At 34.7% G+C, this 27,495-nt stretch overlaps 1 protein-coding gene across 4 annotated transcripts in view; it reads left to right on the top strand.

Moving 5' to 3' along the window:
- The window catches only part of LOC117124293, a 50,907-nt gene that overhangs the window by 7,360 nt on the left and 16,052 nt on the right, over positions 1 to 27,495 (top strand). For 2 of the 4 annotated variants that reach the window (XM_033270476.1, XM_033270477.1), the window contains 7 exons: positions 5,114 to 5,186; positions 5,585 to 5,641; positions 6,041 to 6,129; positions 12,622 to 13,008; positions 20,104 to 20,190; positions 25,156 to 25,205; positions 25,721 to 25,800. In XM_033270476.1, the coding sequence (XP_033126367.1) occupies positions 12,643 to 13,008; positions 20,104 to 20,190; positions 25,156 to 25,205; positions 25,721 to 25,800 (583 nt within the window). In that variant the 5' untranslated portion in view covers positions 5,114 to 5,186; positions 5,585 to 5,641; positions 6,041 to 6,129; positions 12,622 to 12,642. Of the gene's footprint in view, positions 1 to 5,113; positions 5,187 to 5,584; positions 5,642 to 6,040; positions 6,130 to 10,092; positions 10,261 to 12,621; positions 13,009 to 20,103; positions 20,191 to 25,155; positions 25,206 to 25,720; positions 25,801 to 27,495 lie in introns of those variants that run through there. The other 2 variants (XM_033270478.1, XM_033270479.1) reach the window with 2 other exon arrangements.

Below are 27,495 nucleotides of genomic sequence, written 5' to 3'. Positions count from 1 at the left end.
CAGGTCTTGTGACCCACGACATAAATTCCCTAGAATTAAGGATAAAGATGTGATACTACAGATAGGGAGTGAGGTGATGTGCCAGAGGCATTCTGTAATAGGCATACCTGAAAATACCTTTAAATTCTGTAAAGTAATAGGCATACCTGAAATAGTATAGGCCTGAAACGAATACAGGTCAACCCATGCCAATCCGTACGCACAAACTGTACCCACATTTTGGTCGACCCGTACACACCTTTTTGTCAACCCGTACACAGCATACACTAACCCGTGCCCAAGTTTGATGAATGATATTTTTACTATAATAAAAAATTTTGCAAACTCTATTGTATATTTATAGTAATCGTATTAAACTATATTATAAACGCCAAGCTTAAGGGTTAGAATACAAAATTACCTTTACCGGGCATGCATTAAATCAAGAAATTCATGATCGTCAAGCCTAGACACATTGTTGTGTTGCCCCTAAATGGAAAAAATCGAGACCGTCGGTTGGTCGGATTTTTTTTTTTTTTAAGTACCATACTCGCGCGAATAAGCGCCCGTTTGAATAAGCGCCCCTTCTAATTTGAATAAGCACCCCTAATAATTATATTATAAGATTTTCGTTTTATAGCAATCAATACTCCAGTCAATCCTGGGACTGTGGTTGTTGGCATGATTTGAGCTGCAGAGTGGAAACACATTCTTCTTAGGTCAATATCAAAATGAGGATACAGTATTTCTCTTGGACAGATGAGAGCTCTGATCCCTGGATAGACAGTACATTTTCAACTTTACTCTTCTTACATATTTGTCTATACCTAGTCCTACTCCTCTTTTTCTTTTTCCGACCTTTAGCACATTATCATCTGAGTTTTTTATTTTCTGAGTTTGTCATTACTTTTTATACTCGTTTGAACTTATCTCGCTTATCTTGATTGATTGTCTCCCACCTGTGAGTATGTTATAGCTAATTCAATTCTCTTTCGGACGTGTCCCTTTATTTTTAATTTTGCATGTTTAAAACGAATGAATTTTTAGAGCATTCTTATCTCTCATTCTTAAAAGATGTAAAAAATAGAAAACAGAGAGGGCGGCAGATTGTATTTCGACGCTATCAGACTTACATATATATATAGGTTATATGAAGGGAAAATTTGTGTGGCATTATTAACTAACAAACGGTTTTAAAAACACGACAATATTTAATTTCGTGTGCCATTACTGTACACGCACACATCGTGACGTGTGCGTATGTTAAAATTTCAAAATTCTCAATATCACTATTCAGATAGTTTAAACGTTTCGGGTCATTTTCTGCATTCCAAAACTTTCCATATTTACGCACCATACGTTCATTCCCACGCACACAGAACGTACTGAAGCTGGAAATCATGTTTTGTTACATATTTTGTGTTCCTGACACTGTATTCATATCAGGAGTCACTCTTTGTGCCATTACCGTGCTCACGGGCGTGAAGCTGTACGTGTACGCATGCGTAAATCTTTTAAAATGTTGAAGATTATTCTTTTTAAAAAAACTAGTTACAGAATATTTTAGCATATTATGAAACTTTTCAATCAGCACCGTGTGCACTTTATGAGGGTCAAAGTACGGCAGATCACCAAACTCGTCTTTAGTGACGAGTTCAAATCTAGTTGAAAATTTCTTTCATAAAACAAGGTTATACTAGAACCCAAAGAAAGCTACTTTAAATTCAATATTAAGTATGAACAATTAAGCAATTCCATGAATCAATGAACCCTAATTCCAAACCAACTGAATGTTTAATAGGAATATTCTAGACCTATCTTAAAGACTCAAGGAACAAAATTGAATGTAGAGCCCCCGAGGCCTCCTCCTACTACTAGCCTAGGCCGTATAGCATAGTTATGAAATCATCCCAAGATTTTTTACCTGTCTGCACCGACCAAAAAGTTAGTGACAGTGACTATATTCTGTCTTGAATGCATTGAAAAATGTTTATTTCTTTGACAAATGTGAAAAATAACAAACAAGTTCTTCTAACACAATACAAATTACAAAATAGCCTAGGCCTAGTTATACATTGTATCCATACAGTACTGCTGATTTGTAGTTATCGCCTAGGCGCTGCCTACTGCAGGAGCACAAATCAGCATACGCACAAAATATAAATACGCACACAGTATACTGGTCATATCACTATAGCAACCGATGACTGGTACAACACAGTTGGTTAAAAAAACTAACATTAAAAGACGGCGATTGACTTATAAAGCAATTACTAGAGCAAGCATCGTTCACTAGCGGAAAGTTATTATACTTAGGTTAGATTTAATGCATTCAAAAATTTCCTTCGGGCCTTGCAGGCCCTCAGGATATTTTTTCATGCATTAAATCTAACATACTGTATAATATTTTTCCTATAGCGTAATATGCGGATCTCTACTAATTGCTTATTAGTGTATCCATGTAAAAATAAGTATATTATTATTATTATTTTAGTTTTCTTATTTCTTTGATCACACACTTTCTTCATTCTGTGTTGCATTACTTATCTTCCCATGTGACTCCAATCAATAAAGACAAAATCATACTTTTTCAGTAAAGTTCCTCAATGTTGAAAATGAACTGTTTCTCAACTGTGAGGCATGATCTCAACAGTGTGGAGTGGAGTAGGCCACCATTAAGCAAACACCATATATAAATAAAAAGGTCAATCAAAAGTGATGCAGCACAATTAGGAAAAGCTTGGCAAAACAATTGCCCTATAGAGAGAATAAAAAAAGATCAAAATAACAGGCAATTATTATTATTATTATTATCATTATTATTATTATTCTTATATAGTAGTAGTAGTAGTATATTGTTGCTATTGTTTTTTTTTTATTATTGCTGTTGTTATCATCATAGTCATTATCAATACTATAATTGCATAATAGTATTGATGGTCATCATAAGCCATCATCAATACTACATTGTTGTATATTTGTATATAAAGCAGGGTGACTAACTTATAAAGCAATTATAGTCAAGTTCTGAGGACCGTATAGAAAATAGAAACCAAAGGTGCCATTTTTTCCTGAAAAAATTTTTGAAGGAAATATGGCTCCTACTTCTATTCTCTAAGTCAGTTGACTTGACCTCATAACTATCTAGGCCTTGTCTAGGTCGATATTGTAAACCTCATTCATGTTAACCAGTTTGTCGACACCCAGTTCGTCAAAACTTAGTTTACCGAGTCCAGTTCACTGAAATCATGATAACCCAGTTTGCCGATTCTTGCCATCACCGTTGTACAAAAGTACAGCATACTGTGCTTTTGAAAAAGGATAGTTGGGTCAGGGTGGAGCCGTATTAAAAGGCAAAATATTGGAAAACAACGATGCTGGTTACCATTTTTGATTTAGTCGGCCCTTTATTCCAACCCTCTGTTGGACCCCTGTTGGCAAATTTCTGGCACTGGCATGTGTGTATAATTGTAGATTATTATTCATTAATTTATTGGTGATCCGCATTTAGCGATTTTTTTTTTTTGTTTAATTCTTTCTTTCTCCCCATGGTATCTCAAAATTGTCATGAGGAATTGAAAATTTCCATGATCATTTGTCTTGGCCCGGAATAGTTACAATAAACTTTCAATGTGATCAGTCATGTGTGACGTCATCAACGCACAGTTCAGTTTTTTTATGATGTGTTACATTATCGATCATATCAACCTAACCAATTGCCATTTCTAAATCATATTCAATGGGCATAAAACATTTAAATCACTGCGCGCGTTTGTGTCGACATGCTGTGAACATATGCCAAAATCATGCCTATATTTAATCAGTTACAGCTCCTTGGGATTGGACACCCACAATTTATTACATATTCTAAAAGCACATAAGTTGTAGATATGATTTTATAGATCATTGTGGATTGGACATAAAATTATTAGCTTATCACTTTAAAAAAAAAAAATTAATGAGGGCTTAGTCAAGCATGCCTGTAATGACCAGTTCGAAACTGGGTGGGGCACACATTTTTTTTCAGTTGCTGGACAACTTAAATCTAGTTTTCTTTAGAGCATATAGAAAAAATTATTAGTTTATCACTCTTTTTTTTTTTTTAAATTGATAAGGGTAGGAGGTGTTTTTTTTTTTTTCAGTGGAGGGATGGGATTATACCCAGGGATTCCTGTGCGCATAAACAGAATGAACATGACATCATTTTTCGAAGTGGTAGATGCATTTAAACAACTGCCCTGTGATTCAATGGCCTATCCAAAACTAGGCCTATATTTCGACATTACTCGAGCATCAAAAGGAGGGAACATCCCAATCAGTAGGCAGGCACCTAGGCTTTGATCTCTACCTCGAGCTAGGCCAGCCTCTGCCTAAACTTTCTTTCTTGATGTCATAGGTTAGTTTTTGCCCAAGACAACAACCAATCCAACCAAACACATCCATCACAAAAATGACCGCCCACTTGTAATGCATTATGTAACGAGTTATCTTTATCAGCGAGTCTCTGTAGAACATGTGTCTTCATGCTGTGAATCAACGATCTGATACGCCCAATTGGGAGGGTCTTTTAGGGACATACTGTGGTGTTGCCTATTTTTAGCTGCAGCTGTGGAACACGCGAGTCTTCACACTGTGAATTAACGATCCGATCTGCCCACTGGGAGGGTTTTTTTAGGGATGGATCGCAGTGTTGTCTATTTTTAACCACAGCTAGCGAGCTGTTTATTTTTAGCTACAGTAAACAAGTTTAAAGAATAGGCTTTGCATTTTCAACTCTATGGCGATCCCAATGTCTGATCTAATCAATTGGAAGAGTTAAAAGTCTGCTGAATTTCTTTATATTTTGTGAGCATTTGGTTTTTATGCTTTTATGCAGTTAAAATAAATGATGCGACAAAAAAACAAAAAGTAAATAAATAAATAATTAGGTCTACATATTTGCCCTTAGGTCTACATATTATTATCTTATTTAAATTATTTAATTTTTTTTTTTTTTCTGTTTGCCGATTTACAGAATGAAACAAAAAGAATCATTACAATAAGCCGCTATTTATTATAATATAACTGGTAAGAGAGTGCCCCACATTGTAAATTTTATGCTATTAATGTTTTATTGCTTTTAATTTACTTTCAGCAAACTGGTTTTCAGCAAACTGGGATTCATGGTTTTGAGTCGGCCAAACTGGCATTCAGCAAACTGGGATTTGGTAAAGTAACCCAGCTTTCATTTGGAGGCACTATATCAAATTAGTGCTTGAGTGTTCATAAGAAAATTACTTGCAACAGTCAAAAGTAAAACTTTCAAATTTATAGAATGTTTGAAACTAATATTATTTCTTTAAGGTTAGTTTTTGTTTCATTTGGAAGTTCATTTCAAATTTTTGATGTGCGATATAAGAAAGTGATGATGATGATATCACAACTGACTTATAATATATATTATTAAAACAAGGGTAACATTTCTACAATCACGCAGTCACCCGAGTCAGATATTAACTTATATACTGCTATAATACTATTGTGTATTTGTTTATTGAATTATTAATTTATTTTTCAACCATTGTTTGATTTACCTCTGTTAATATATATGTTTATTTTCTTTTAGAGGAATTGATCACACAAGAGGAAAGTGATAACAAAAGCTGCTCTCAATTGATCAAAGGTATGCCTGTATGTAAAGTACGTGTCATCAACAATTGCCTGCCAAAAGGCCACGTTTACAATACAGTACAATAAGAAATTTTATTCTTATGCCCTGCTATCTTTCCAACCAATATAGAACCAAGTGGTCGCAAACAGTGGCGGACCGTAGGGTAAAATTTTAGGGTATGCTATGGACTGCCATTGAAAAATAGTTGTCTAGTTGGAGAAGTTCAATCTATTACAATCAAAGACTACATTTTATAGTCAAACAACAAGTGTCATTTTTTATACCTGCATGGTTGTTTTTTCATTTCTAAAGAGCATGAAAAGCCTGTACGTTTAAATAAGTTTTTTCTATATTGAACATATTGTTTACGATTTCAAATCTTTTAAGTAAAATTGGATTTTATTCATTAAGGTGTCATGATGATATTGCACTGAAAGGTAGCAACTGGAATATGCCAAATTTTACCTTCAAGCACTTGTGGAGACGATCTTTAACTGACAGTGAGTACATCATAAATTCTTGTCTTCTACTTGACTACTCGTTTGAAGGAATTAGGACGTTATTTTGTAGGCCGGTCGTTTTCGATCATATATTTCAAAACCAATAAAAGTAGGCACATATATTCGTTCACCCGTCATATAAAAAACATAAAGACAGGAGTAACCTGTCGTTTCATTCGTTTATCTACATTGCTTCTCTCCACCCAGGAGTATAAATGGGTACCTGGTAGAGTTAAATGCCAAAATGCGCTGATGTAGCTGCTGCAACTTTATGGAACAGTTTGTGTTCCATAGGCGTCTAATCCAGTAACCAGGGGTAGTAATGTGAAGCGCTTAGAGGCCTTGTTGACATTAAGCGCTATATAAATATATAACATATATATATTGTGACAGACTTGAATTAATCGCTTCATCGCACCATGGCAATCCGAGAAGGTTGGATTGTGCTAGCTTTGTGTTTTATTAATTTGATTGTGAGTGATCGCATCCTCCAGTTTCCAATCTTAACATGTACCAGCGACCTGCAAATATCGATTCTATGTTACTCTCTTATCCGCAAAGGATACTTTAAATCGTGAATCGGTTATTATGGCAATTCTATCTCTAGTTTTAATTTGGACATTTTGACATGGGGCGAAGTGTCCAGCAATCCTGGACCAATGAATCCTGGACCAATGATAAACTTAACAAACCAAATTTTAGATGTGAATCCAGGCCACATCAAAAGCAAACACAGTTACTTAGCTACAGAGCTAAACAACAATATGGAATAATCATTCCACCAGTTGACTACCCGGCAACATGTGGACCTAAATAAGGACACTCCGTATAGCTAACCGTAAACCTATGCACAGCGGAACCAAACCATTAAGGTAAAGAGAAAAACTCATAGCAAGGTTTTCTCACATAGATTATGATTCTGATGCAATTTCATCGGACTCATCACTAGACTCATTTTACGCTCATGCCAATCTTGAATCATCAACAACCTGCAAGTTTAATAGTACGATCAATGAAGATGATACATCTGTCCTGAACTACTGCTGCCAATCAGTCGACTCCTTCCAGTACTGCACATGAATATTCTTAGCATTAGTAAAAGCTTCAACAAAATGTATCACTTTTTACAGGGTGCTGACTTCAGTTGCTGTTATTGGGATATCCGCAACATAGATTATAAATCTTCAACTCTTAATATGTATCAATTTGATAGTCATTATTTACTTACCACATGTAGGCAAACTGTGTTGGGAGATGGAACTGGAATGTATGTTCCGATCAATTTCTCATTAAATGAATTAAATCAGATAAGTCTACACCTATTTTAACATTGAAGCTTTATTTATTTAAAATAAAGTACCATGCCGTATAATTGTAAGCGAATCTAGTAACTACGTTGCGGTTGTACACCGTCCTCAGGTGATCATATTAAATTGTTTACTGAAGAATTTGATAGTATTCTGTCAAATCATTGCATATTAATAAACGGCTATACATTATTGGTGACTTCAATACTAATCTCGAGTAAAATACGACTTGTATTGATGTCAATGTATTTCTTAGTACCCTAACTTCTTTTAACTTAATACCCCTTGTTACTAAACTGATAGGAATTACTGAAGAAAAGGCAACCCCAATTGATAATGTATTTTCCAATATTCACCCTTTTCCAATTTTCAGAATTAAGTTATCAGATGTTTCTTTTATTGTATGCAATGAACCCCTTCTTTGACCACGGAATGTGCTAACACTGTGTAGTCTTTTATGTATTTCAATAGAAACATAATGAAGTTCTAAGAACAACTATTATTATGTTAGTGACTGGAGTTTGTAATGACTGACAGAAATGTCAAAATATCTTAAGTCTCGTTTTCTAATTATTTTACTCATAAAACGAAATGTAAAAGGTTTGGCTATTAGACCCTGGTTAACTGAATATTTATTAAGCTGTATTAAAACGAATAAGAAATTATATACTTGTTTGATGATGATACTAATTAATATAAAGTCTACAGAAATAACCTAGCATCTCAAATACGAGAAGCAAAGAAAAACTACTTTTCAGATAATTTTTTAGCTGCTGCCAGTGATATTAAAGGTACTTAGCAAGGAATTAGGTATGTAATGAAGAATAGAACCAGAAGCTTGTGTATCTACCAGCTTAGATTTAACGGCAATATAATCCATAATCAAAATGGAAATATGTGAAACCCTAAATGATTTCTTCGCTTGCGTTGGTCCTTGACTTGCTCAAAATATCCCAGTATCCTAAAAGCCTATTAGTGATTATTTAGGCCAGAAAAATATAATTTCTATTTTTTTTTAGAACCAGTTACTGTTACACCTCACGAGGTTTTTCATATTGTCAGCAACTTTAATCTAAAAAAAGTGTTGATTATGACAATATTAGCAGCTCGCTATTATTATTGTACCACTGGTGCACATACTTTAACTTTCAACTTCTACTGGAACATTTCCCGACCCAGTGAAGTGTTATTTTCCCACTTGGTTTATCAATTTTGAAAATTGTTTTCCCTTTTTTTTTGTTAATGATTAATTTTTTTACATTTACCATATTTAACCCCTGGATGCAGGGAAGGGGTGCAGCTGGATGCAGTGAAGGGGTGCAGAGGGTGCGGTCGCACTCCCCTAAAATTCTATTAAGAAAAATAACCAACCAGGTTTTAGCGAAAGAGCGCGGTAGCCTACAGCCAGAGTAAATCTTATTTTATAGCAAGACACTGGTATACTCTGCCCACAAACATCTGAATTACCTATCATAAAAGATTCGAGTGCGCGTACCTTTATTATATTTTTAGAAGTATAAGAAAAAGCGTGCAAAGATCAAATGAAGTAGGTAAAGTAAATACATCAAAGACAATTAAGTTTCATTTTCTATGGTACATCACACCGATTAATTAGGTCGATAATAATGAATTTTACATTAGTGTATATATCCAGCAATCTAGAGGTACAATTTCCCCAAATTTTACCTCCTCAGCCACAACTGTGGTGGGGCTGAGATGAGTGTGGACTCGCACTTTTGAAGTAGGTAAGGTAAATATGTACATCAAAGACATGTTTTTAAGTTGTATTTTCTATGGTACCGTACATCACACATTAGATCTCTGTGGTTACCGAAAAAAGCTGATGAAGGATCATGAAAATTTGTTGGCGCTTCATTTTTACTATATTATAATGGTGATGTGATGGTGATGTATTTTACTATTTGAAAGTGTCATTTCCGATCATCTAGAGATAACTATTTCTTTAAAATGTTCTCACCTCAACCCCAACCATGGTGGGCTGAGGTGGTAATCTTGAAAGCTCTGATGAGGGCAGTATAATAGAGGCAGTAGAGTATATTGGCCCTAACGGCCGCCCATACTAAAAAAATCTATTATTCAGCACATTAAAGGTCTATTAATCAGTCAGCTGGGTATTTCTAGAGCTCCTAATCGGAGCTAATAATTGGTCCTATCGGCCGCTCTTAAAAAAAAGATCTGTCAATCAATCAGCCAAGTGTTTCTAGAGTATCTCATCGAAACTAATAATAATTAAAATAATTGGCCCTAACGGCTGCCGATACAAAAAAGGATCTATAGCGATCAGCACAAAAAAGATCTATTAATCAATCAGCCAGGTATTTCTAGCACTCCTCATCGGACCTAAAATCTGATGAAAAGTTCTAAACTTGTACACTTTATACATTTCTTATATTTAATAAATTAATTAAACCTCAAAAAAAGGAAAATTTAACTTTTTATTGATCAATAAACTTGAGTTTGAACGTAATCTTTTATAAATTTATTTTTGCCAGTGAGCTGACAGTGCCTATTACAAGTTAAGTTTACTGTAGCTAAGTGCAAATTGGGTGACTCACCCTAGCCTCTTGATGTACAAGATGCACATCCTATTAAGAACATGCAACGCCATTATCAAGGCAAATGCCAGTTCCTGTCCAATCCGCAGCACATGTGATTATTCCTCTGCTGCAGCACATCTAAGCCAAGTCCTAGTCAAAGAGTTTAGCGTGATATCATTTAACTGGTTACTATTGTTTTAGAGTCGGCCATAGTATACAATTAAGCTACAGGTTTTATATCATTTAAACTGAATTAGAATTTTAAGGTAAGTTTCATTTTGTGGTAAATTGATTCTTATATATCTATAGAAACTAATTAACTATTACTGTAGATTTGAAAGAAAGGTGATTTATTTTCATTCTTCAAAGTTAAATTTGTATATGGATTTACTTGAAAAAAATATTTGCAACCATTTATTTTCTATTAAATGAACAGGTAAGATAAAAATGATATCCCCTGCAACTGTGGAGGACACATGCCAGAAGTACATGACCATATATAGTTAAAACGGTGTGGTGCTGTTATAGTTTCTTTCCAAAAAACTTGCACAGATTTGTCAATAATGTTAATTTATTGTCTATAGTAGAAACAAAGCTAACAAAATAATAAAATAATATAGAAGTAGGCCTATTACTGAAAAGTATTGATTAATAAGACAAAATTTAATGTACAGAGAACTAATTCCCACTTTTATATCGGCATTTATTCTGCAGTTTCTTGTGCTGCTTTCCATCTCGCACTCTCAAGAATGATTTTCTTATTCTGTGTCTGTTGCCGTAATAAACTTGGATAGTATAATATAATTCAGTATTAGACAAAATGTTTTGCTCGCCAAATGATGAATAATTAATATGGTTCTTCAGTGTATTCATTGCATACCCATAGATTGGCTGGTAGTCAATGTAAGGAGTTTTGTAGAATAAATTAGTCTGTAAAGTCAGTATACACAAAATCATGATTGATCTGTACTACATTTTTAAATGAGTAATTTAATGTTTTAATATACTCTGAGAATATTTTCTATCTTTTTTAAAACCATAGATGGTTTACTATTCTATATTATCCTCGATTTTATTTTTGATAGATGAATTTTTATGCAATAAATTTCTAATTTTAAATTTTGAATCATAGCTTATGAATGACAAAAATATAGCTAATAATCATGTGTGCCTGACTATAACATAATTGATGTTATTTCCAGTTTTGATAAAGATATGTCAATTCAAGATTTTCAGCTCATAAAATCCTGTTTTTTCTTAATTAAGTTCATGGCTAAATATACTTGTTTAAAAGTGAGAAACTCCTCAGATCTTTTGATCTGCAGGTAGTGTTCAGAAATATTTTGAAGGAGGGAGGGAATGTTAGTTGAGTTTTGGACAAGTTTACTACCCTCCTAATGGAAAGTATTTGGCAAAGTGAGAGTTAACAATCTAGCATTAGGTAACCTGGGAATTGAGATTATTGAGTTGAAAATCTGACATTTACCAAACAAGAATCAGCAAAATTGGCTTAGATCCTATGGAGGACGCATGATTTTAAACTTGTCATTTAAAGTCTATTAGATACTGAACCCCTTCTGTTATAAAAAAAAAAAAAAAATTGTGGAAATGGGTAGAGTGCATTGTTCGGTATTTCATAACTCATTTATGATCGCAATCTGTGACTTTCACATTTAACTTAATAACTTAATTTTGATTCAAATGTTCACAACAGGCATCTAGGATTTTAGGTGGGACTTCTGAAAAAAAAGTATTTATAAAAAATTCTTTAGCATATTACAGTACTGTATGTTGTAAAATGTATTACAACGTAGAATTAGCCAAAAATTACTGTAGGGCAGTAGTGTATTTAGGCATTTGGAAATGGGGGCTGGTGGATGGTGCAAAGATGAAGTTGGGAGCTCAATGATTAAGTGAGGGGAACTACCTCGCAAAATATAGTGAATTTTTTTTCTACTTGAGCATGATTTTTTTCAATGAGGCAACTTGGTGGGGATGGCATGCTTTTTTTTGGGGGGTGGGGAGGGGAGGGGGTGATTGTGTTAATAGAATTAGCAATATCCGAGTTTCCAATCTCACATTTAGCAAACTGGAATTTGGTATTAAGTCAGAAATCTGGCTTTTGGCATTCTGGGTATTGGGTATTTTCTATTCAAACAAGATCTTGTCAGACTGTACTGATATACCTCTTAGTCATAGGCCCTATTAAGTTTCTTTTTTGTAACTAAATTGTTTTTGTTCCTTTCATCAAAAAGCATTAACAAAAATGTGTCCCTGGTAGCAAAAAAAAAAAAAAGAAAAAAAAATTCTAAATTCTAAACATAAAACAATATATATTGTAGTATATAAGATGGATAGGCAGAGTAGGTATAACCAAAGAGTGTAAAATTGTAAGAGGTCGACTGCCCTGATTTTGTATGCACGCAATGACATGCTAAAAAAAGTACTACCACAAGATGGGGGCGCCCTATTTATGAATGCCTTTACGTTCTTTTGAAGGATGCCCTCTATTCTATGATGTATTTTGATTCAAAGCTTTTTGTACTACATTCTATTTTACCATTGACACACTATTATTATTTTAATTAGATTACTTGTTATGGTTGTTATTTTCATTGTTGAACTAGATACTGCAACCCGGTAGGCGAATGGACAAGAAGTTTTCAACACTCTTCCTTAACAAGAAGAAGGTAATTCTTTACAGCAATGGAGCAACAAAAGAGATACAATGCGGCCGTAGTAATTTTTACACACAAGCAAAAAGCGATGTGGAAACACAAACGGACAGGGCATGCATGGACTGCCTTAAATGCCAGAATCTACTTGGGATAAATCAGCACCAGAAAGATGAGATTGATAAACTTACGACAGTATTAGACCAAGAACGTAGTCTACGTCTCAATGCGGAACAGTTAGCCATCATTGCAGAGGCCGAATCTTTGGACTTTAGGGAGCAGCTGTTTCTGGAGAAAACCCAAGTCATTAAGATGGAGGCCGAGTTATCAAACTTAAGGGTAATATAGGAATTGTATCAATACAGTGTATCTTAACAGTAACTAATAATAACAATGTTGCCCTTCACACTAACTTAACATATTAAATTTATTTTCAATAGTGCATGCTGCTGTGGTGGCTCCAGAAATTTGCCGACAAGGGGTTCTGCAGTGGGGTCCGAACCAAGGGGCCATCTAGAGCCTCTATCAGGGTCCCAAAATCCCCGAGTTTTATTGGCTTACATGGCCAAAATTGTTATTTTTGGACATACAACCTCATTGTGGCATCGGACAAAGGGGTCTAGGCCTGTACGATGGGGGAAAGAGGAATAAAAAAAATCTTCCACACCAACTGATTCCAATACAAGTCAACTATGATGAATTATTGCAAAAAATAGAAACCCATCACCATGAAAATAGTACCGTCTAAATATTGAATAAACTACTGGTAACTGTGTCAACAGACCACCATAAAGATCGTCTTTTGTGCTGATTTGATCAGGCTTGCATCAGGTTTTCCTGCTTTGATCAGTCTTGCATCAGGTTCTGCTGATTTGATCAGACTTGCATTAGGTTCTGCTGCTTTTATCAAGCTAACATCAGTTCTGTTGCTTTGATCAAGCTAGCATCAGGTTCTGCTGCTTTGGTCAGGCTAGTACAGGCTCTGCTGCGTTATCAGGCTCGCATCAGGTTTTGCTGCATTGATCAGACTTGCATCAGGTTCTGTTGCATTGATCAGGCTCGCATCAGGTTCTGCTGCTTTTATCAGGCTTCCATCAGGTTCTGCTGCTTTTATCAGGCTCGCATCAGGTTCCGCTGCTTTGATCAGGCTTGCATCAGGTTCCGCTGCTTTTATCAGGCTTCCATCAAGTTCTGCAGCTTTGATAAGGCTTGCATCAGGCTCTGCTGCTTTGATCAGGCTCGCATCAGGTTCTGCTTTATTAGGCTTGCATCAGGTTCTGCAGCTTTGATCAGGCTTGCATCTGGTTCTGCTGCTTTGATCATGCTCGCATCAGGTTCTGCTGCTTTATCATGCTTGCATCAGGTTCTGGGGTTTTGATCAGACTTGCATCAGGTTCTGCAAGAGTTGGAGTTGGTTTTGGTTATGAGAAAAAAAAGCCAACATTTTTTATGAGTCATTAACTAATTTGAAAGCAGCTTCTGCTGCCCCATGGATTGACTGTTGCCCAGGCTAGACATGACTTGCTGGAATCCCCAACCTGTACTAAAAGCTTTGATGAGAATTGTGATCGTTCATCGCTTACCACATTGTCTGGAATTCAACTTCTTTTGACTATTTTGCTGAGCAGACACAGTGTCTCATCTTGTCTTTCTTATTTCATCCAAAGGCTTAACCCTTTTGCTGCGTGCCCCCGGTACTACCGGGGGCATGAAAATAATTCTTTTTAAAAATTGTTCCTGTACTGCAGCACCCTCTATAGTTGTTTCTATGAACTGGATGTAATTTCTACTGAATTATATGGAGTAATGACTAATTGATTTTTTGGAATTTTTTTTTCATGATTCTGCCGAACATGGATTTTTGTCTGTTTTAGAATAGAATGATGAAAATAATTCAAACTATTGATTTTTTTTTTTCATTTTATGTATCTTCACCATTATCCAGTGAAAAAAAACAGCATCCCATAAAAATTTCTATCTTTTTTTACAGATTTATGAAAATAGGGATTTCCAATATGGCCACACCAAGGTCACAATGCCACCTAATTAAAAAATTCTAATTTCAATTTTTTCCCATAGGCCAACATTTTTCCCACTGCAACACTCAAAAACAATTTCAAAATAACCTCTTTTAGTCTTTTTTTTTGGCATTTATTTAAAAATAACCTTCTTCCTAAAAAGGCCCAGCAGTGAAAGGGTTAATAAATATTACTGAAATGAATGATAGGTTAATGATAGCAAATACAGTAGGCCTATCTTCAGTGCTGTGTAATGGCACTCTCGACAACGCATCAGATAAAATCATCTTAGCATCGATGTAGGTTAAATTCATACTCAAAGTCAAAGTATTTTTTATTTATCCAAAAGTGTGAATTATATTGCTCATGCATACACAGTGTACAATTAAAAAAGATTTGTATTTATTGTTATTATTATTATTATTATTATTATTAAATACAAACAGTAAGCACAAATTAGTCAACACAACACATTATGTAATTTAATAACAATGCTTTACTCACCACAGAGAAAAAGTAACAATAAAATTAGTAAGATGACGACATTTCAAGGAATTTCAAGGAATTGGCGAACAACCATTTAAAAGAATCTGACCTCATGGAGTTATGAGATAATAATTAAAATACTTATTTCCTATTTCATAACCCTGTGTCAATCTATCTACCAAAGTCAGAGTTGAACTGTCTAATACCCTGGGGGATAAAAGAGAGAGAACTCTATTTGTTCAGAGCAGAGGTGTTGGAGGACCCACATGGAGTTTTTAATTCATTTTCACGGGCTACAATTTGGAATCATGTGGTTCCTTTCAGATATTTAACAAAGTTATCAATTTCATCTCTGTCATCATTTATTATCATATTGGTCCCCTGTTCAGTTCCCATTGCTCCTGTCCTTGTATTTCCGTTGGAGGACTGAATGGTTGTTACAATAGCGCACCACCGGAAGGACCCCACAGGAAATAAGTCTTCTTCTAATATCCTAATAGTGTTTACACCGAATAAATCCATCCATCCATCCATGAATTACCATGTCATCTGCAACACTCCATTCTAATCCATTTAGGCCATGAAGTGTTTCAGTTAACTTTTTCTGGAACATCTTAGATGATACTGACAGTCGGTTGCACTTGTAATGGCCAAATGGAGTCTAAAACGTTGTAAGATATTAACTTGACTCTTCATCGAGTGTAATATGCCAGATGACAGATTTGCTTTACTGAAAATCGTTGATCGATCCAACTCATGTAAAGTGTCTTCGAGTGTTGGAAGATAGCGTTTTCTACACAATGTTTTGTTTAACTGCTTTGAGTCTAGGCAAACACAGATGTTCCCATACCTTTTAGGAGTGACCACTATGGGATTGACCCATTCAGTAGGTTGCAATACTTTAGAACCCGGGTATTCAACCTTTTTAAGCTGTGGGCCAGTTCCAATTTGTTAAGACCAGCAGCGGGCCGACATACATTGTGTACTTCCATTTTCTTTTAAAAGCGGTGAATTCAAAATTGAAGGGGGCCAGGGAACAACTTCCACAGATAGGGGAAAATGCCACCTCAGCCCCGCCATGTTTGGGGCTGAGGCAAGAAAATTTATGATTGTGGCACCTCTAGATGGTCGGAAATGGCACTCTCAAGCTTAAATTGGAATTTAATTTTCTCTTCTTCTCTTTTCATTCTTTTAGAATTTTGGGGGGAAAAAACCTGCATTTCAGGTTATCCTACCCTGCCAATAGAAATTTTCCTACCACAAAAATATCCACTCACCAGTGGTTGGGGTTGAGGTGAGCACATTTTTAACATAGATACCTCTACATTCCCGGAAATTGCACTTTCAGACTCAAAAATAAGTTTTCAAAGCAATGATAACAACGGAATAACATGCCCTGAACCTGCTGGTGCCGCAAATAGTTAGACATTACATCATATCAGTGCCCCACTTAATCCATTGTCCCCATTAGTCTACCCCTCCCCATACTAATACCCTATGCCACTAGATATATTGAGTTACACTCAGGAAAAGACACACTCCTGGGTGGCATTTCTCTAACGGAAAAACTATTTACTAAAAATAGGGCGGCAAATTATTTATTTTTAACAATGTTTTACGGGCCGGGTCAAAATCTTTGGTGGGCCGGATTTGGCCCACTGGCCGGGGTTGAATTTCAGGGCTTTAGAAATTTCACCCAGTTTCTCTATTCGATTCAGCTCAATTTTCAATTTCAGCTTGGCTGGTACAGTACCAGTCTAGTAAGCATTATAACAGGTTTAACTTTATCATTGATGGCCAGAGCAACAATTTTAGGTAGGATACTAATGGATGCCTTATCAAAAACTTCTTTTAACTCCTTCAAGTGTTATACATTCCATCTTTTGCTAGTTGATATGCATAATGTTCAGCCACAGTCATTTTCGGTCACTACAATTTGAATGTCATGAGAACCACTATTGGATGGATTATGTACAACATCTACGATCACACCGTATGCTTCTGGTTTTGACCCATCCCAAATTTTTAACACTTATTTTTGGGGATTTGTATCACTCTTTAGATATCTTAATACGTATTCTCTATTACAGTGAGAGTGAAAAATCAAGCTATATTTATTCAACTTATGTCATCCCAAATTGTTCCTGTGCTAATGTGGAACACTACAACATGTTGTTATGTTCATCTTACACTTCAAATAATTCTGCTGCTTGTTAGGCAAGACTTATTTTATACCTTGTCTCACAAACTTATTTTTTTTAAAGATTGTCAGAGGAGGGTATAAAAAAATAAAATTTTGTTTTCATATTTAGCAAATAATTTTGCCAAAAACATTTGGATAGAGGAGAAAATATAAATAAAATTGTGATATACTGTATGCTAACAGTGTGTAACCGCTCTAGACACAATACAGAAGAATTTTACTAAAGATTGAGCTGAGCGGGGTTCGAGTTAGGGGTGACGGCACTAGACTTGTAATAACGAGAACACACAGATAACTGGCTTTAAAGTGAAATATATTCATAAAATCAAGTTACCAATGTATCTGTACAATGAATGTTACCTAATTTAAGATAACATGTAACAAAATTGTTTAACTTATTACAAAGTAATTATAAAATATATATAAGCATAAACTTAAGGTTTGGTGACAACAGCAGCGGTTGTGTTCGATCCTGTCAAAACGTTTGTTTGGTTGGTATCGCATGGATGCTGGCAAAGTTGCTTCTTAGTTTGCGATTCTCAGTCTCTACTGTAATAGCGGACTCCAATCCTTCAGTCTCCGACTTGGGCAATCTTCCTCAACCTGAATTCGTTGAGCAATGAACAAAGTATAAGACAACTTGGTTTTGACTGTAGCAAGATAGGGCCTGACTGCTCTCTTTAAAGTTGCAGAGCTAAGTTGTAATTATGTACAACTCAGCAGCCCTATTTATAAGGATCGGTCCCCTCCTAGTTCTGGCTGAACATTCCTAAGACCCTTTGTAGAGTCACATTACAGGGCCTAACTACCCCTTTCACAAGAAAAAAGTGGTTGACCATTTGCCTTTTTTGGGTATATACTAACAATATCCCTTTAGTGGTTATTGGGTATGTTGAGTAATACTCTTAATTATGCTTACAGTCAGCAAGTTTCTTTATTTCTGAATACAGGGGATAGGATAAGTATTTTAATTACTTTCTCTTCTTTACTACTCTGTACATGGGTTACAGGTGTATTAATGGGATGGTTAAGTGCTTTAAATTTATATAATTAGGAAGAAATATACATACTGTAAATCCTTGAATAAGTGCCGCTCTCAAATAAGTGCCGCTCTCTGGAATAAGCACCGATTATTCTATTTTGAATAAGTGCTGCAACGCTTAAATCGAGTATATTACCCTGTGTGCACTTTGAGAAACAGGGTTTTAAATATAATGTTTACAGTTTTCAATTGAATACCTTAGTTAACACAAATAAGATGAAAGCATATCTTTATAAATTACAGCCTAGGATAGGTATACCGAACTATGGGAATATGAGAGATAGGTAACATGGGAACGGGCATAGAAAACGCCATGTCAATATTTTTTTAATAAGCGCTGCTCTCGAATAAGTGCCGCACTGAAGCCTCCAAAAAAAACTTTTACGTTTTTCTGAAATTCTATTTTTTCATGGCAGGGGTTCGCTAAACCTTCCACCTTATCTATTCACTATCATCACTTTGACTCATATGAATTAGACTCATGTTACATATGCAACAGTCTTGCATTTGTCCAGTTCATTTTACATTTGCAGGCGAAATGGTTGAGCTTCCCACACTTTGAACACTGTTGCCCAAGGGCAGGACATTTTTGTTGCTACTCCATTCGTGAAATTTACCACAGAAAGCGCATGATTTAAGCATCTTCTCTGTGTTGTTGTTTTCCAGTCTTATCATCAGATTGTTCAAATTGTTAATTGCATCTTTGGCTGACATGGACTCACATGGACTGCTTTCTCATGGCTGACATGGACCGCATTATCACCGCATTCTTGACTCAGTACTTTCATTCAACCTGTAATTGCTTCATTCATTGTTAAATTGCTCTTTTCTAGAAGTTTTCTTGTGTTATCACCGATGCTTATTTTATCATCTGCCGGTGTACCAAAGTCACATGACTTGTACCAAAGTCACATGACTTGTACCAAAGTCACATGACTTGCCAACTCAGTGTTGTGACATATGTATCAATCAATTTGTCCTTCAGTTGCTCCCATTTATTCAATTCAATTGCTGTAGTAGGTCACGGTAGTCATGGTAGTTTCAATTCATTGCTGCACGGGCATGTATATGGAACGTACGTAATTACTGAATTTTATCCTATCCAAAAGTATTTAGGTTAGGGTGAGGATTAATTAAGTTTCAACTAATATAGATGTAATCAATTAACAGGATTAATTATTTAAGCTACAATTATTATAAAGAAGTCACCAATTAACAGTGACAATGCAGGAAGTTTTTTAATTAACTTATCATTTATTAGATTGATCACAATGTAATATTGTGGCGATTGACGTCGCACATATAATAGGATGCTTTCGATTTGTGACGACTTAGAACTAATGACGTCATTTTAATTTAAATGCGCAGGTTTAGTTACACTTTTGAAATTTCCTTATTACCAAATTACTACCGGTACAAGGCAAGAAGCCATCCTAGGCTAGGGTATAGGCTATAAAAAGAGGGGAAAAAAAGCCGATGAGAAACACATCATGAAAAATAATTCAGATACCAGATCTGCAACTGTAGGCCTGTGTCGGGGGGGGGGAATGGCCACCCTTCCCCCTCGCTGGCACCACCACTGTACTGTATGTATCTTTTTTGAATATAACCTAAATATAATACCTGGATAAATATTTAAGAACACTTTGTGAAAGATTGTAAATTATTCATTCTCATTTTATCAGGGAGAACTGAAGCGGGCTGTGAGCACATCAAACTGTTACAAAACAAAGAACGAGAAAATCATTGGGGCAGATGCAGCAAGTCCTGGGGTATGTATAGAGTTTTGTTTACTAATTTAAAAAAACGATTATAGTATGACCAGATATGATATAAAACCTACTTACTGTATAATATATATTTATGAGTTGGGGATACTTTCAAACAATTGAAAAAAGGGACTTTTGTTGATAGGCGATATGTCCAATACAATCTTGCATCATATTTCAGATATATATATATATATATATGTATGCAGAAATATAGGAATGATTTGCTTAAATTGGATTAATGGCCTCAATGGCCCAGTTGTTTAAGGCATTTGCATAGATAGCAGAAGGTCCCTTTTCTACCTTTTTCACACTTGCAGATTCCTCTTCTTTAAAATTCAAAATTTATATATCATTATAGCATTACTGCAAGACGGTTTTTGAGTTATCTCTATATCGTATCATGATTTATTTATCTTTTCGAAGATCCTGTCTTGTAAAATGCTTATAAGTGCATATTATATTAATCTGTTATTTGTGTGTGTGTATATATATATATATATATCTATATTCAAATTAGGTTAACTGCATAGCACTGTAAACACAATACCTTTTTACTTTAAAATAATAATGGTTGTTTTCTTCTGTGTTTTCGTAATTAAGTAGTTTTTAGAAAGTTGCGAAAAGCAGATAAAACCTTTCTAGAGAAGCTTTATATTTCAACTAGCAGCTCAGGAAATTAATTATGTGGGAACAGCATAATAACTTAATATGCAGATAAGAAACTATTTTTGTTATATTTTGTAAGTACAGTACATAAATTGACCTTGCTGTGTGTTTCATTATCAAGGGCTGATTGGGAATTTGAAATACAGGTCTGTTATTATGGTTTACACATTTAAAAAATTAAAACTTCACTTCACATCTTTATTATAAATCCATGCAAATTTGATTTGAATGTCATCATAATTATAATTTACCTATTGCGGATGCAGTATTTGTAGTCAGTTTATCATTTGACTATCAGACTTGTAAAAATAAAATACCTTTTTATTTTCAATATTTCCTATATTTAAAATGTGGCATACTGCAATCTGATAGCCATTTATTTCCATACAAAATATTTTGCTTAAATTATTTTATATTTAAAAAAAATAACATAGTAATATAAGCATTACAACCATTTTCAAAATGTTTTCATAAAGTTAATCATGAATCTTATTATGCCATTAACGAATAGTTCATAATTTTTTCAACTTATTTAATTATTATAAAGTATTTTTTATTTTATTAAGGTTAATGTGTGTATTTATTTTTTTGCATCATGTTTAACTTGTGTTTGTTTTATAGATATGTGTTTGTTTTACAGTTACTAATTTATATAAATTTAATAGCCATACTGCTAACTTATTTCTTGCTAGCACCCAAGTTCAGAACAAAGTCAGCTTGCGGTGCCTGCAGGCTAGATGTTCTTTAATGGTTTTTTTCATGCTGTAGCACAAAGCACTGTGGGCTAACTGAATTGTATGATGAAAAAAAAAATGAGTTCGATCTGCCTGTTGTATCATTTTCTAGTGATGTTTGATGACCTTGAATTTAACACAAATTTACCTTATTATTTCTATGGGTTATGCCTATCTATAGGCTACAAATATGAACAAAGTTTTTTTTAGCTCTACAGTACAATTAAAAGTCTCTGTATTAACAGATAACATCTGGTGCTCACTCCAGGACGCAGGCACCGCGGGCACTTTTTAAAAAAGGTTAAAATTGTTATTTTTTTATAAGGTTTTTATAGCCTGGTTTACGTCGAACTTTTATCTAGATATAGATCCACTTAACTAGTTAAAAGTTTGATGTGAACCAGTCAATTATAGCTAGATAAAGGTTTAACTCACTTAATTAAGTGACTTAACTTTACTAGAATAACGATAAATTAACTTGCTTAACAGTAAAGTTGGCTCGGATTACAAGGACACGATTACGTAACGTAGGCATCTAAGCCAGCGTTGTGTTGTACCACCATTATCATCCTCTGGCTGGCAACAACGTACTCCAACAATGCTAACAACAGCAGCAAAGTAGTTTCATTAGTCTAGTTTTCAGAAATTATAATATTATGGGTAAAAACCCAGCAAACGTCCGTTTTACGAATAGTTGATATTACAAATGACCTTTGCCCCTTGCATCTTCGACCAAGTAATAATGTCAAAAAATCTGATTGCGTATGTTTTTCAAAGCGATAATGTATATTATTCTTAATAATAAAATCAGATTTGTTGTATTTATTTATTTATTGACAATTTAAACTTTTCCATTTCCTCTATAATAGTCACTATTAATTCAGTTTCAACGAACTACCACCAACGCCAGTCGTTAAAGTGAGCACACATGTTTACGATGACGAAATAAAAGTCAGCAACTTATTTGACACTGCCAAGCTAGATTTTCGCGAGGTGCATGTAAACAACACAATTGAGCAATCTAAAAACTACAAAAAAAAAAAACACGACAGAAAGGTCCATAAAGTATACAGGCGTTTTAATGTGAATTAAAACAATTTTTTGTTAAATGGGAGAATGATAGCGATTAAAATAATTTGTTTTTTATCGAAAATAAATTTAGTTAGGGCCTAGAGTCTGCTACTAGATTGCGATAGACCACGCTGCTGCACTGTCGGTTGGTTCGTACTGGTCGGCTAGGCTAGGTAGTGGAAACTGACACCTGATCTACAGTAGTTTACGAATTTGTCAGTTTTTTTACGAATACCCCTTAGTACTAGAGGTTCGTAAAATACATTGGACGTTTTTTAAACAAGCCTTTCCACCGTGTGACGTCGACGGCCTCGAAGCTTGCTGGCTGTTTATCTGGCTCTAACTTGACATCAAACGCAACTAAGGAAAATCGTATCATATTTCTTGATTTAGATAAGTGACTTAACTTCGACGTGAACCAAGCTTATATTTGGTATATGTGGCCAGAATGTGTTGCCCTCAGGCAAATTGCAAGCAGAAAGGTCACTTCCCACAATTGATATTTAAAGCACTTTCAACAAATGTTCAGTAAATCTAAATATGAAAAGATTACTCTTCGTTTGAACAAAGCCGAATTGGATTTTAATTTTTTACATAATTGCAAGGCATTCGGAGTTTTTCCTAAATCTAAAGTTACAGTACATCCCTACAGTTATACAAATAAATACCAATCAGTGTTTTATGGGATAAACATTAAATAGGCATCAGTAATAATTACTGCTTGAAAATTAAATGCAATGCTAAACATATAATCTCTATAACCAATGAATTAATATGCATGTTTAGCAAATCTGTTGGATTTTTTATCTGACATTGTTGAATAATATTCATAGTAAGATTTATCTCACACAGTGGTAAATACACAATTAGTTATGATTTAAGCATAGCATAAAGCTTTCTATACATAAACATCTCAGTAGTTTTTATGTGATATTTTATTCATTAATCAATGTTTATTTGACAATATTGTAATCACAGCAAAAAGCTGAATTAATATTATCACATTAAAGTGTGTTAAAATCACATTAAAATGGTACAAATATAAAGCAGAGAGAATTTCACTAAATTTTTATTCACATAAAAATGCTACAAACAATATAAGGTCTCACATAAAACTGGCATAAAATCATATGAAATTATGAATCCCAAATATTAAAATAATTAAAACTACCACTGTTTTTTTTCTGGCCATCACTTCCCATGCTTAGAATTTTTCCGTGCTTTGCCGAAAGCATAAAAAAATTTGAAGTATAGGACTATTCAAATTATGGCACATTGATTTATGGCATAAGATATGTAGAACACAATAAGAAAACATCTACACAGTCTATGGTATTTCCGTCTGTTATTTGGTATCAGATGTTTTCCTCCTAATTAACGTGTAATTTGACAACAAATACTTATACTTCATCCTTAATTTGTTATTAAGTATTTAGATCTTATAAATTATGTTTTTAAAAATATACAGTAGTAGATGGATCTTTAAAAAAACGAGGGCATCCTACCAAATTTAGTTTCGGAGTCTTTGTAGGGTGGTTTATTATAGCATGATGTATAAACATGCAAGCTATAATATCAAGATTCTGTTACAATATACATTAGTTGTAATAATTGTACTAAACGTAAATAAAAGGATTGTTGATGTCCTTGATTTCCCACACATTTAACTACTGTATATGTGCGTGTGAATGAAAGCGTCCATCTAGGCCTACCTATCAGATTGGAAATGCTATTTAGTGTACTACAATACTGCTGTATTAGGTAGTACTGTACATAGGCTTAGCCAGCGAGTCGTCTGGCCGTCTTTTGGACGGCCTACAATTATTTAGGACAGCCACATTTACCATGACGGCTTGGACAGCTTGGCCTAATCAGCTCATCCTAGACTAATTGGGCCTGGTCTACCTTTAGCAAATTCTTTATATTCTTCAAATCTATCGAATGTTACCGGTACATTAAACTAAAGCTAAGTCATATTAACGTTTGATAAAAACAACATTTATTGATTGTATGTACATTGTTTTCGTACCAATATTCAGTGGGGATTCCCATGGGCGTGGCCACAAGTGGGCGTGTCCCGCCAATTGGCTCAGTGCCACACCCACTGGCTTCCATTTTGGACGGTGTATATCGTTTTACTGGCCAAACCTCTGGTAATGTATGTACTGTTTTGTCATTTGACACCACTGTGGTCTAGCTAGAGCCCTAGGGAAGACAGTCTTGGTGTTGTACAGTATTTGTTTACACAAAACATAATCATTTGTTTATGTTGTGGTTAAGTGGTTTTGATTCAACCTTGATCTAGGCAATGTAGTTTTGATAGTGTGCAAAGTCCTTAACTACCTATATCTACCACATTGCTAGTGGTATCTAAGATTTATTATGATCTGTTGCTTTTTAATGAAACTATGGTATTATAGTTGACACCACTGTTTTAACACCTAGGTACTATATTGTGTCACCTTAAAAATGTATTTATTATTTTTGTTCACAGATTGCAGAATCGCAGGAAAAGGTTCAAGGACAAAATAAAGGAACAAATATGTAATTTGAACTTCTTTTAATTATCCTTAACCAGACTGACAATACTGTCAATTTGTTATGCTAATAATTATGTAACACTGTAATAATAAAATATTTTTTTTATAATTATTCTTTAACATTTAAAATTTATTTAAATATATTTAAAGCATTACTGCAAGACGGTTTGGAGTTTATCTCTATTATATCATGATTTACTTATAAAAAGCATCTCTTCGCAGATCTCGTCTTGTTTTCAAATGCTTACAAGAAGAGGGTGTATCATAGTGATATCTGTTATTTTCCATGCATCAAAGAATGCTGTCTAACTGTGCATGCACACAAGTGTGAAGAATTAGATGCTTTAATTAGATTCAAATCTTAAGGCATCTGCATAGACAGCAGAATGTCTCAGGTTTGAATCTTGGTTGAGGCACCTATTTTTTGTACTAGTGGCTTTAGAGTTAGAGTCTATTATATTATACATATATATATATTAATAACATAGTTTACCATTCTTTTGATATATTTTGTTTTAGTGAATCCAGTTCTCCAGAAAATGAAGCAGAATTAGCAAGTGCTCATGCCAAGCTAAGCAAATCAAATGCTAAGGTCAAAGGTAGGTATGTCTGGTTATGTGCTTCTGGTGGGTAAAAATCAACATCAAAAATGTAGGAGTAAAACAGGAGGGGTAGAAATAGTGCGAATAACAGGTACGGTCAACCACCACAGTTTAAGACGCTCAGCATCAGTCATGAGCAGGCTAGCCTTATTGCCTCAGGCCACATTGGACCTAATACGGTAGGTAGAAAACACAAGCATCGGCTTTGCAAAAAAAAACCACATTTGGTAGTGAAATCTCAGTGTGTTTAGAGGTAGAGTAAGTGAAAGTTAAACCTCCAAGAAAGGAGGCGAGAAAACTAGGATGTTAGAGTAATGCACGTAAAAAACAATAAATAAAGAAAAATTTAAATACTTCAAATGACTGTGTATTCTGTAGAAAAAATTACGTCTACAGTATTTTCCAGATCCAAGTATCATAAATTTCTAGGTCATCGACGCGTGATTGAAGACTCCTGGCACTATATCCAACTTAGCTTCTTTAAAGTAATTCCACCTAATTATCTCTCATTTACCCAATTGTTAAGTGTTTCTGAAATGGCTTCGATGTGGCAAAAAATTTCCAATAAGACGTACAAACCGCAAACTTCTTAGTGTTGGATACAAGGCAAGCACTGCCTATGAATTATTTATGCCTCAACTCTTATATTTTTAAATTTATTACATCAATGTAAGCTATGTGTAGGCCTACTGTTATGCGATTGAAAAGCATTGATTGAATGTTAATTAAGTATGTAGGTCGACTTAAGTGTCGAGAAAGAATCAAATCGATTCCGCGCTAAAGCTATGTATACACTATATCTAAACAATAATGGCCGCAACAGTGAGGACAATATGTCAGTGGTACCAAGAACCAACCAAGAACCAAGATACCATCAATTAAGATTTGTAGATTGACCATATGCCAGATGGTGTACCAAAACCTATAATGATTTATTAATGGATCAAGCTTAGGGAGCTCCATATAGAGTGCTAACAATTATATTTTTTTATTGGGTCTTATAATTTCATTTAAGATGGATTGACAGTAGAGGTCAAAGTGTAAATCCCCTTCCCCCGGCTCCTTTCTACATGGCCGGCGGAACCGGGGGGGCCGTGGGGGCCCGGGCCCCCCCACTTTTTGGCAAAAAATTATATAATGCCTGGAGATTTTTGTATGATAGGATATGCAAGAAAAGAAGGAGGGAAGAAGGAGGAGAAGGAGGGGAAAGGGAATGTTTATCCAGTACCCGACCGAGTTACATTTTCTCTCAATTCACATTGGCGGATCTGGAGGAGGGGGTCATGGGTCCTGACTTCTCCCTTGGGCAACAAAAAAAAAAGGGGAAAAAGAAAAGAATTCTAGACCTACCTTTTCAGGAACCGTGAGCTGATTTTTTTTTTTTTTTTTTTTTTTTTTTTTTTTTTTTTAGAATTTTGAAGAACATCAAAATTATAGAACATAAAAGTCATTAAAACACACTTTAAAATTTTCCCGGGGGAGAACCCTCGGACCACCCTTTCTTTTTGCGATTTATCGATTCATGGAAAAGAATATGCATGCAACTACTCATTTATTTATGTAGGTATACACACATAAAATAAAAAATGAGAAAAATTTACCTGACTGTTTTAAAGAGGGGAAAACCTTGAATTTCGAAGAACTTTAAAAGTCATTGAAAGACATTTAAGAAGTCTGGAAAGCTCATTTCCC

The sequence above is a fragment of the Anneissia japonica genome, unplaced genomic scaffold (genome assembly GCF_011630105.1).
Source record: "Anneissia japonica isolate Jap-2015-1 unplaced genomic scaffold, ASM1163010v1 scaffold288012_len1326614_cov192, whole genome shotgun sequence".
NCBI classification, from domain to species: Eukaryota; Metazoa; Echinodermata; class Crinoidea; order Comatulida; family Comatulidae; genus Anneissia; species Anneissia japonica.
Note: the sequence above shows the minus strand (reverse complement) of the source record. Positions and strands in the feature narration are given on the sequence as shown.